This window comes from Miniopterus schreibersii (assembly GCF_964146895.1).
Source record: "Miniopterus schreibersii genome assembly, chromosome: 14".
In the NCBI taxonomy this organism is placed as follows: Eukaryota; Metazoa; Chordata; class Mammalia; order Chiroptera; family Miniopteridae; genus Miniopterus; species Miniopterus schreibersii.
In genome coordinates this window covers 41,209,802-41,221,923 of record NC_138114.1, presented here as the reverse complement: position 1 = coordinate 41,221,923, position 12,122 = coordinate 41,209,802, and the positions used below count along the sequence as shown (strand labels likewise).

Sequence of the window (12,122 nt, the reverse complement as noted above, 5' to 3'; positions counted from 1 at the left end):
TCCTGTCGTCCTGAGGTTGTGCTCAGCTAGATGCATCTTAATAAACTGAGATTTAAATTCAGACAGATGTTTATAAAAAGACCTCCCCCCCATGGTGCATGTTCCATTAACATCAAGCTACATGGTGGACGCTCCATCCCATGGTGGCAGATTGGGTGCCAGCAGCAGGCCACTCAGCCCCTTAGGGGGCACCCCTGTGACCCTCCACCACGAGATGAGGCCAGTACTTCCCTCACTAGGACATGGCACCTTCTGAGGAAGACACTCCAGTCCTGACACCCCAGAGGAAATACTCGCCAGTGCGCATCCCTACCGTGAGGAGGGAGAAGCCAACTGCTGCTAAGCCCCGGGGCTTCCCTTCGTTCAGTGGGACCCAACGGAGACAATGCTGTCGTCTTGGCTAGTGACTGGCTGCAGTGGGGACTGACGTTGCTATAGGAAAACTGGTCAGTAGGAATTCACTTCAGTGTAAGAATGTTGCCAACAAAATGCACATATCCCTTAGGCTAACACTTAAAACGCAGACAAGAGTTAAGAATTGAGGCACTCAGGGAATACCTCCTGACACTAATTTCTCTACACGTGATGAATTTGGTATTAAAATAAGACAGAGACACACATGAAATGGCCACAACACACATTTGGTTTCTGAATCCCTGTTCAGGGCCAAACTGCCCCTGGCTGTACAGGCAGCCTCTCTGGCGTGGACCACGTCTGAGGTGGGAGGCACAGAGGTCCTGGGGACACACACACACACAGCCATGACCTGGCCCCACAGGCCCAGGGACACAAGGGAAGAGGGACAGTTGGCTCCCTGGAAAGCGGGGTGGGGCTGGCAGTCCCCAAAGTGCCCTCTTTTAAATATATGGGCCTAGAAACGCCTCTGGGGTGGAGCAAAGAGCGGGGGCTGGAAGGTTGGCTCTCGCCGGCCGATCACCCCCCCAGGGCGGGGGCGGGGCCTGAGCTCCAGCCACGTGGTCACTCCCGGGAAGGTTTCCGTTTGGCATCTGTGTAGCAGCATCTCGGTTAAGGAGCGGGGCAGGGAGGTGGGTGACGGCGCTCTGTAAGCTGGGGCCGGGAGGAGGTCCCAGGCTGTCGGAATGTCGGGGTGAAGTCACCTTGTTTCTTGCCAATGATAAACCATGGGCTTAAAATTCATTAACATTCATTTTGGTGATAAAAATTCCTTAAGAGTGGGGGCAAAATCACATTCCAAGCAAATGTTAAACCTTTCTGAGGGAAAGGGACACAGTTAAACATTAACTTAAAACAACACTGAGCTCAGAGAGGTGACTGCAGGTCCCCGTGCAGGCTCCACCCTGCAATGTCACAGACTTGGCAGGTCTGCAGCAACAGGGTTTTCTTCATTCATCCTTCAAGTTCGACAGCGACACCAGCTGGGGCATGGAGGAAGGGGGCCCCTCGCTGGGAGGGCCATGGAGGGCCAAGGGAGGGGCAAGTCCATCCTATTAGGGCCACATCATGGGGTCACAGCAGAGTTCAGGCAGAACAACTTAAAACTCTGCAAAAGACACTTTTTTAAAACATGATCTCTTGAAAAAAATAAACCCCAACAATTTTCAACTTCATGCAAATCAAGGAAGGAGGAGAGTGAATAATAAAAGATACAGCTGAAAAAATAAACATGATTCTATTTGGGTGGAAGTTCATTTCCAAAATCTCGAACGCCACACCCCAGCTGTCGATCTCCAGCTCTAGTCTCCATTCCTGCCCTCGCCGACCTCCTCTGCTGCTTCCAGGAAGGGACAAAGTCTTTGGTCTCAGGATGTTGCAGGACGCAGCATGGCACACAAGCTCACACTAAGGGGGTTCACTGTCAGACAGAGGCAAGGCCACGGCCTGGCCCGGGCCTTGGGAGTGGGGGCGAGGGCCGCGGGCGCCCTAGATGGTGCCTTCGCTGTGTAGGCTGTGGTTGGCCTTGGTGTGCGTCACACAGTTCTGTTCATTGAGCAGGTTGGCCGTCTCGTCTGGCAACCCGTCGTGCAGCTCCGTAAGAGTCAATTCAATTTTAGTGTTTTCACTGTCTGAAGACTGAGGAGTTTTGTCCATCCGGGATGCCATCAAGGCATTTTGGTATTGCTGTCTTGAGATCTGGGGCCAGAAGATGGTACAGAAAACAAACCAAGATAATGCTTAGTTTTAGGTTCTCGTCTGGACATCGTATTACATGTTAAGTCCCCCGAAAGGCCCCTAGTCGTTTTTCTAGGAGAAAGTCATCCTGGAGTACAAACAGCCACTTTTTTAATAAGAGAATATTTATTTAGAAAGTCACAGAGGTAGTAGGAGGGAGCTGTAGAAGGAATGGGCTCAGGAAGCAAGTTACAGAGGCAAAAGAAAGGCCCTGGGAGCTCAGGAGAGAGGAAGGTAAAGGTAACGGTTCCTGGAGGGGAGGGGAGGGGTAGGGGTAAGCCGCGGGCATGATCCCAGGAGGAAGAGCTGCCAAACTGAGCCACTTTTCAAAGTCCAAGTTGACTCTGATTAACAAGTCAGCTTTTGCTGATTTAAGCCATTTCCAAATTTTGTCTCACAAAGACTAGAAAATGGAGCTAGGCTTCTATCAGCTAAAGCTGGCTCATTCTCCAAAGGACATCTTTATTTCAGACTAAGAAAAGAACCCCGTCTCCCAGGCAGAAGGTAAGTGGAGGGCTCTTCCCACTCCATCCTGGCCAGTCTTCCGAGTCTCCGACCTCTGCCCTTTCAGGGCCAACCAGAGCCACTGGAGCCCTGAGCTCATGAAGCCTTGTTGGAAAAGGTTGATTCTGTTTCTTAGCTCTCCAGCTCTCACCCCCGGACACAATGGCAACTCATTTGACAGAGCAAAGGAGATAAATGTTTTTCCCCACCTGAGTCTTGGGCACAGTAGTTGGAGGCAGGGCACCACAAAATGACAAGGGGAAGGAAGCTCAGTGGAGGGGCTGGGGAGCCAAACGGTGGGCTGTGGACTTGACCTTGAACTGCCAGGTCCAGCCAAGCAGCTCTCTCTGCTCTTACCTTAACAAACTGGAGATCAGAAAGGGCGCGCACTGAGTAATCAGGGATGTACACTTGAAGGAATGAAGAGTTGAGCTGATTATTGCTGCTCCCCAATGAAGGTGTGATTGCGTCCATCCGGTCACTTCGACTGAGCGAGTCTGAGTGATTCAAGCCACATGGGCGAGGAGGTGACTTGTTTTCACCTGGAAACAGTGGGGGGGAAAAACCCAACCACCTTTTAAGTGAGGTAGAAATAAAAGAAGCTTTTAATTTTCCAAATAACAAAAAAGTAGTAATAAATAGACAGGTTTAATCAACTTATGCCAAACGCCTCAGCCATACAGCTCACCACGCAGACCTCCCACAGGAGCTGTGGCTTCCCATCAGCGAAGGGTCCCATTGAGATGAGCTGCTCAGGCCGTCCGTGTGAACGGACACGGTCCTCCCTGAGTCGCTGACAGCACAGACCCTGTGACGCACCCCTAGGTCAGGAGCATCGCCAAGTGCTACGAAATGCACAGGCCAAGGGGAAGCAAGGCCCAAGCCAGAAGCAAAAGCAAAGGACTCTTGAGGATGTTCAAGAATCAGTAGGTGCGCGGCCAGGCATGGCTCAGCGGTTGAGCATCGACCTAGGATCCTGGAGATCGTGGTTCGATTCCCAGTCAGGGCACATGCCCAGGTTGCAGGCTTGATCCCCAGTTGGGGGCATGCAGGAGGCAGCCGATCAATGACGACTCTTTCATCATTGATGTTTCAACTCTCTCTCCCTCTCCCTTCCTCTCTCTGAAATCAATAAAGATATATATATATGTATATAAAATAAAAAGAATCAGTATGTGTTTTAAAGGGATCATACCCTACCTCCAATAAAATCCCCATCAGACAGCTGGGATATGTCTCAACACTAGGAGACACCAAACCCTTAAAAGGTTTGATTAAGTTACCTTAGGTGCTGGGTGATTCTTCAGTGAGACTGACAGTAAAAGGACAGTGAGGTGAGTCTAAGTGATGCTGCTCTTAAAGGGAAGTTTACCACAGCTTCTGATATAAATTCCTTTAAAATAAGATCCACAGCTTCTTCCATTTTTGATTCCCAGTCAAATCTATCCCACAAATACTGACCGGGTGTCTTACACTGGACAGGTCCTGAATTGCATCAGTTCTCCCATCTGATGGTTGGCTCCTCTTGGCAATGTATCCCTGACAGATGCGCCACAGAGGAGCTGGCCCCTGGCTGGTCCCACTCTTCAGCTACTGGAAAATCTGCCATCATGCCCATCAAAATCTGCCTCCACTCTATGGAGCTGAGTAACTTTCGGTCCCTTGCTACTTGAAATAGCCTTTAAAAGTTCAAAGATGGTATGTTCTCCTTAAATCTCTTCTCCAAATGAAGTGTTTCAACTCTTCTTCATCTCATGTGTTTTACCCCCTTAACCCCATCCTGACCACCATCTGAGACTTCATTCATAAATGTCCCTCCTAAAATGACACCCAGAACAAAACATGGCAAATACTCATGAACCAATTTTCCATTTTTAGGTCAAAATTTAACTCAAAGTAGCAGTTCCTCTTGTTGCTTCCACTTATGTTCTAAGAGAATGAAGCGAACTAATAACTGATCAGATGTTTTCTGTTCAGCAGAGCAGGACTTGGATCAGATACCCCAGCTTTGCAAAGCCTCGGATTCCTCACCTGTAAAAGGCAGATAGTAATAGTACCCACCTTATGTGGTCTGAGGAATATTCAAAGTGAGGTAATGCAGAGAGTGCTCAGCATAGCATCTGACACCCATTAAGTACCCGATAAATGAGCCGGAGTAACATCATTACGTTCCTTCCCGTTAGCAGCCTCCAGACCTCCCCACCATGCGCCTGCCCTCGCCATAGGCCTGCCCTCGCCATAGGCCTGCCCTCGCCATAGGCCTGCCCTCGCCATGCGCCTGCCCTCCCCGTGAGCCTGCCCTCGCCGTGAGCCTGCCCTCGCCACTCGCCTGCCCTCGCCACGCGCCTGCCCTCGCCACGCGCCTGCCCTCGCCGTGAGCCTGCCCTCGCCGTGAGCCTGCCCTCGCCACGCGCCTGCCCTCGCCACGCGCCTGCCCTCGCCACGCGCCTGCCCTCGCCGTGAGCCTGCCCTCGCCGTGCGCCTGCCCTCCCCGTGCGCCTGCCCTCGCCGTGAGCCTGCCCTTGCCGTGTGCCTGCCCTCCCCATGCGCCTGCCCTCGCCACGCGCCTGCCCTCGCCATGAGCCTGCCCTCGCCGCGCGCCTTTCCTGCCTGCAGTCACCTCACCCAGCCGACAGATTCGACAGTTCTTTGAAACAAGAGATCCCACTGTATCCCTGAGCTTTAGCCCCAAATCACATCACCATTTCTACAGCGACCTTCAAAATGTTGTTCACTTCTGTGTGTTACAACTTAAAAGTAATAAAAATGAAACATTTAAAGGGCACTTTGCTTATTGACCAGACTTGTGTGTTGGCAGGTAGATGTTGAGGCCTGAGGCAGTACTTCCGAGTCCCCTGTCATTTTCTCCTCAGGAGGGTTACGGGGCATTTTCTCTGGCAGTCGGCTTCCTCTCACCGGCTGCCTCTGCTGCTGTGAGGAGCCCTCTCCTTTGCCAGGGACCCAGTGCCCGGCCTCACAGCCACAGTCTGGAGGAGCGGACCAGCCTTCCCTCGACGTGCAGTGAGCTGTATGTATACTCACTGGAAGGGGAATAAAGGCTCCACGTGGCCTCCCCTAGTTCAGGTCACGCTTTGTTGCCAAATTTATGTGCCAAAATTGTAGACAATTATGAAAACAACTTTCAATTTTAATTCCTCATTATGCCTTCTCAGAACTGTTTTCTTTCTGCTTTTTGTCTTGGCTTTTTAAATTCATCCTACCTAGGAATCCCTTTTTTGCTAGTTAAGCTAGAAAGATACAATAAAGCAAGGTCCCCAGCCCTAGGCACCTGTGCAACAGGCTGGAAATCACTGGTTTAGTCCACCCATTTCTTAGGAGTCATGTTACACTCCTGCCAGCATCCCTGGGGCCTGGACCCACAAATGTGGTTTTCTGTTACGGCTCAGATGGAGCAGGCAGAGCTGAGAAATCTCTTAAGGTTTATGGGAAATATAAAAAACAGATGACATTTCCATGAGCTTCATCCAAAAGTCACTCTACTTCAGCTTCTATGACATTTTAAATAGGTGGCAGATGCCAGCAAATAAAATGGGGAGAGAAAAAAACATATACATATGCATAAATACTACTTATATGCATATATATGTGTGTGTACACATATATGTTTATGTACATACAGTCTGCCAACTGGTTTGATTCAAATAGCCTTATGAATAATCCCTTACCCCCAAATACCCCAAAGTTTTCAGAGCAAAGATCTGAGGGAACAGTTTCTATGACAAGTACTGCCTCCTTTGCTAAACATCAGCATTTTAGAGTTTTGCTGAAACTGGCTTATGAAACACAAATTTCATTAGTCAGATTTTTTAAAAACCTAAGCTGTATGGAACAAAATAAACAGAGAAAAGTTATACTATCAAATAGGAAAGCCCAGCAGTTTTAATTAAAGAAAGATTAAGCCTTTGCCTTCGTTTTTAGCAGTTGGATATATGAGCCAGGCACAACCAACTCTCCTGCAGGGCAATCACCAGCTGCTGGGTAGGAATGTGCACAGCACTGACTCCAAAACAGAGGGGAGACAGGAGCAGCGGGGCCACCTGCCTGACAGAGGGCAGAATACACGCAGCCCGTTCGCACGGATGCTGGAAGGACCAGAGACGGAATGCTGCGGGTCACCAGGAAAGTTCAGTCCCCCAGGCTTTCGGCTGTGCGTTCTGTAGAGGCATCCTCGGGTTTTGAGTCCTTGGGACCTCTGCCTCACACACCATGACTGCTGAGGTCAGAGAAAGAACCAAAGCAGCCGCCTTGGCTACCCGGAAAAGCCAAGGTCAGCGTTGTGGTGGGACAGGCAAGGAACACTGACAGTCCACTGTCCCTTTCTGTGTTCATCACCGTTTGTGTCCCAAGATTCCCTCCCAGCATCCCAAACCCTTTCTGCATCAGTTGTGGGCCTACACGTTCCTGGACAGCTCACTATTAAGGCACAGAAACGTGGACTGCTAGAGCTTACAGACAAACCAAAGATGGCTTTTGTGGGGGTCCAGGGAGGCAATCAGAAGAATTATGAAAAGGAAACATGCAGAATTACCTGGAGAACCTGCTGCTAACAACTCTGTTCTGCTGACAACAAAGGTACGAGACAGGGACAAAGGAACTGAAAAATGGAGAAAAACAGGGTGAGACCATATCGAAAGGCAAGAAAGGAGATCTCTGCAATCAGGGGACAGGAGTGGATACCAGTCCTACAAATATGAGCCAGTGATTCCAGAAATGGAAAAGCCTATGTGACATTATATAAACAAAGAAAGGACAAACCGCTTTCCAGGAAGAGGAACACAAGGGGAGGCCGAAATCCTGTTCACATGCTTCTTTACTAACCTAGAAATCTCGTAAGCCATTAATACCCAATTGGGTTACAGCTCAAAACGTGCTCTTCTTATGGACTTAAATCACAACTAGCTGCACAAAAGGGGAGCTCAATTAACCAACGGGTCCAAGAGCATGGCCCAGACTGCCTGGGCCAGCACCCCGATACTCATGCCCACACAGCCTACAGCATCCCAATCTGTGGCAAGCAATTGGATATTCAATTCATTTACATCCTTAATTAATCTGACTGTAATTTTGACTTGATACTTTGAATTGCTTTGGAATAGTTTTGAAATTTCAAAGTGTTAGGGCAAGTAAATAAAGAACGTCATGCACAGATCTCCTGGGAGTGGCAGAACACAGCCGTCCTCATCGCTGCTTTCTCAGACATCTGATCGAAAAGTCCAGTCAACACTGCCATGCTGGGCAGGGTCTTATTTTCTAGGCAGGGGTGCTTTTTTAAATTGAGGTATACTTGACATATAACTGGGCAGATCTTGATGACAGATTACTGTAGGATATTCCTAGGCAATCAAAATTAATAGAAATATTATCTTGAGATTACTGTACTAATTGCATCTCTCGAACATACAAAATCCCAAATCTGACCAGTATTCCCTTCCTTTCCGGCATTTCCAAACTAGGCAGGCAGCCCCGCCAGTCTTCTGTATGGAAGGAAGGCCTGCTCTTCACAGCCTTCTCTGAATGGGACTTACCCTTACGTGACTCCATAGTTCAGTATGAACTGGCCAGTATTGGCTTCAAGAACCAGTATTCAATAAAAATGTACAATGTACTCTTCCAGCTTTTCTTTGTGTGTGTGTTTTTTTAAATATGTCTTTATGGATTTCAGAGAGAGGAAAGGAGGGGAAGAGAGAGAAACATCAATGATGAGAGTCATTGATCGGCTGCCTCCTGCACGCTCCCGACTGGGGATGGAGCTTGCAACCCGGGCATGTGCCCTGACCGGGAATCGAACCTTGATCTCCAGGATCCTAGGTCGATGCTCAACCACTGAGCCACGCCAGCCAGGCTCCAGCTTTCTTTTCAAAATCACTTTATAAATCTGATTCTGTTCGCCTGGGCTAATTTGAGGTTTGTTGCCAATACTAGTGATAATCTCAACACCTGTTATACCAACATTTCCTCTTGTGTGTTGAAGGTGACAAAGCACGCATGAGGATCATCACATTCTAGTCTTTCAGCAATCACATGACGTAACTTATAACCTTTTAATAATGAGGAAGCCAAAGGCCTTTCTCAAAGTCAGTCAACCTTAAATGATGGAACTGAGGATTTAACTCAGGTCTTCTCAGCCTGGTTATGAACCTCCCTGTCTCCTCACAAGCAGTGAAAACAGAAGATCACCTTCGAGTTTACAGGAGACACCAACTAATTAAGTGGGGTTAGACAGGGTTGTGTTGACACTGGATATTGCTTGGCAGTTGACAATGGGGACACTGGCCTATGTGACTCAAAACCCTGCCCAGGGATAGTGAGAAGATACATCTGGGACAGGGGAGGTTTGGAAATGTGAGAGAATTCTTGACGTTTCCCTGGCTTTCTAACTGTACATCTCAGTCCCTGAGACATCATGTGGCACAGATGAGGACCAACACCACAAAAACAGACTTGTCTGCAGGTATCTCTCCCCCTTTGAGACTGGTTTTCAGAAGTGACAGTGTTTTTTTAGGACAGGCTATTTTTAAGTTTGAGGTTTGCAAAGTTGTTTCCTAGCACATCGTGTCATTTGACATTTGGCCACAAGGTGGCACTAAATCACCTCTGTTTACCTGCCTGCCCTGCTCTAGTCTGCATTAGAAACGCACACGCACACACACACACACACACACACACACACACACACACACACACACACACACACACACACGCCTGGCAAGCAAGCAATGCTAACAGGGACCATTCAAATGCCACCCCAGAGGTGACCCAGGTATCTGTGTCCATATTCCTACTAGGACAGACACTACTTGCTGGCATCTTGTGCTCAGAGCACTTAACACCTGATGGCACACAACCCTAGCTGGATGACTCAACTGCCAGCTCTCTAGATAAGAGCTAGATATAGGCAATAAATACATATTAACAACCTCATTCATCTTCAGGAAAACGCAAATTGAAAAACCTCAAGAATAGTTGACATTTAAATGACTCAACAATACCAAGTGGTGGGTGCAGAGCAAAGAGGAACCCTCCTCAGTATAGGTACAAGTGTGAACTGCTGCAGCCACTTTGGAAAAGTGTTGGGCAGTAGCTACTAAAGCGGAAGATGCCCTCATGCCCTGTGACCCTGCAATTCCACTCCTGGATACAGATCTGATAGAGGTGCACACATTCATCAAAAGACAGCTACAACAGTGTCCACAGCCACACAATCCACAGTAGCCCCACACAGGAAACTACCCCAATGTCCATTAGCAATGAAAAGAATAAATGTATCGCTGCACACCTGCACAACGGGACACTACACAGCAAGGAGAAGAGAGTATCGGCACTCCTGACAATACTGGGTGGAAGAAGCCAGATGCAATCGAATACATCCTGTGTAATTCCATCCATATAAAGTTCAAGAACAGGCAAAACTAGTCTATGCTCAGAAGTCAGACAGCGGTTAATTTGGGGGACAGTGGCTGAAAGGGCATGTAGTGGCGGAGGGTCCTGTGGGGTCGAGGATGTTCTGTCTCTGACCTGGGTGTGGTTTACACCGGCATGTTCAGTTTGTGAAAATTCACAGAAGCATATACTTATGATTTGTGCAGGTGTTTTGTATACATGATATACTTCAATAAAAAGTTCAAGAAGTAAATAAACAGAGTTAGCTGGCCGGTAGAGAGAGGAAGGTGACCGGAGAAGAGCTGTTTCCTAAAGCATGGCCCTGCCCTCAGAGGCTGAAGGCAACTCACCTGGAGAGGCTGTAAGGGCCATTACACCATAGTAGGAAAAAGCACTGGCTTCAAACTTCATACCTTCTTTCCCAGCTTCTACTTCCACTTTCCCCTGTGAAAAGAAAAGGAGAACATTTTCAGTCCAAGTACATAAATTTACTATTTGCAAACTTAGGCAAGATTTGGTCCTTAGATTCTGTCTGAATTCCTTCCCCTACAATCCCAAGGAAGTAAAGCCTCTGATTACCTTCCCCCTTAGAGGAGAGGGTTCATTCGTCATAAATATGAAAACTAGGTTTGGCTGGGGATGCAGAGATGGCAGTGAAAGTGTGATGTTTCATTTCTCTTGTCCACTTAATATTTTCCCAGCACCCTTACTTGTGGATTCTGCAGGAGCCCTCCCGGTCATGACAAGGTGACGCTCTTACTCCGTCAGTGGGGCAAACACTGAGAAGATGCTTGCAGGTGGTCACCAAGCTGTCCTGCAGGAGCCCCAGTCGGAGCAGAGTCGGGGTCAAGGGTCAGCATGGTTTGTGGCCATGGAACAGAGAAGATTAAACTGGTTCCCAGGGGTGAACTCCTGTCTCACTAGCACAGTGCCCTGACCAACTGCACAGATGTCCTGCGGGCCAGTCCCATTCTCCAGACTCCCCAGAGGCACTGCAACACCTGGTACTTTCTCCTCACTGTCTTGGAAAAGCATCTGAAGAAAGTCTCCTTCCATCAGGACAGAACCTCTCCTAGGGTTTTCCCTCTTCTTCCCTTTCTCTAAGTTGTCTACAACGTCTCCTTCACTCCTATCAACTCCCCTGGGACAGGCTGACTGTGCCTTCCTTACTCCCCCCTATAGCATTAGGGTCCACCATGATCCCTTTGTGGGAGACGCTCAATGTGCATTCTGGGCTACTACAATGCCCTAGCAAATGAGCTGCATTTCTAGATTTCCAAGCCAAGGTTCAGAACGGCCCTGACTCTCAGTGACAGGGGACCTTTATGGTGTATCTTCTACGATGGGTGAACAAAAATTAAGGTACCATGTATGGAAGAGGAACTGTGTGGGCAATGCACAGCGCTTTAATTCACTTAATGCTCACAACTCTCTGAAGAAGACACAATTGCCCCCCTCTTATAAATCAGGAGTGGGGGGCTCAGAAAGATTAATCAAAGAATGAGCTCTTAACCTAGATACTACACTATGCCACCCACCAAGGCAAACTTTATTATTTGGGTCACTCCCTTCCCTATTTTTCTATACTAATTCCCAATTATGGAAGACCTTTCTCAAATCACTTCAGAAAACTATCTGTTGTCTCTCTTTTAGGTTCTTATAGCAATCCTTTTGCTGTAAGAAAGGAACTGAAAACTTCACCCATAATTAAAATCAACCTGCCCATAGGTGCTGAAAACCTGACCATGCAGGGTCCTAGAGCAGATGCTGTGGGAAGACAGTCCTTGACCTTGAAGAGCTTACAGTCCAGGAGGGAGGGGAGAGCACATGAAAATCAATGATACAAAGCAGCGAAGTTCTACATGAGGAAAAAGACAATAAGAATATAAAGAATTCAGCAAAAAAATTATAAAGATAATTTTATACAGGAAGGAAAAATCTAAGGAGGAGTAGGATTTGATTGAGCCAAGAGAAGGAACAGCATGAAGGAAGGTCGAGGGGGTGACGGCAGACTGCCAGGCCCGCTGGGTTTGCAGGAGAAGATGGGCTAGATGGGCTTGGAGAGC

At 48.2% G+C, this 12,122-nt stretch overlaps 1 protein-coding gene across 2 annotated transcripts in view; it reads right to left on the bottom strand.

Moving 5' to 3' along the window:
• Positions 1–643: 643 nt before the first annotated feature.
• CNNM2 (cyclin and CBS domain divalent metal cation transport mediator 2) overlaps positions 644–12,122 on the bottom strand; it is a 91,674-nt gene continuing 80,195 nt past the window's right edge. Inside the window, exons 5-8 of one of the 2 annotated variants that reach the window (XM_081158941.1) lie at positions 10,407–10,500; positions 7,205–7,270; positions 3,013–3,197; positions 644–2,112 (exon numbers count right to left, since the gene is read on the bottom strand). In XM_081158941.1, coding sequence (XP_081015067.1) covers positions 1,903–2,112; positions 3,013–3,197; positions 7,205–7,270; positions 10,407–10,500 — 555 coding nt within the window. In that variant the 3' untranslated portion in view covers positions 644–1,902. The remainder of the gene's footprint in view (positions 2,113–3,012; positions 3,198–7,204; positions 7,271–10,406; positions 10,501–12,122) is intronic. The other variant, XM_081158942.1, reaches the window with a different exon arrangement.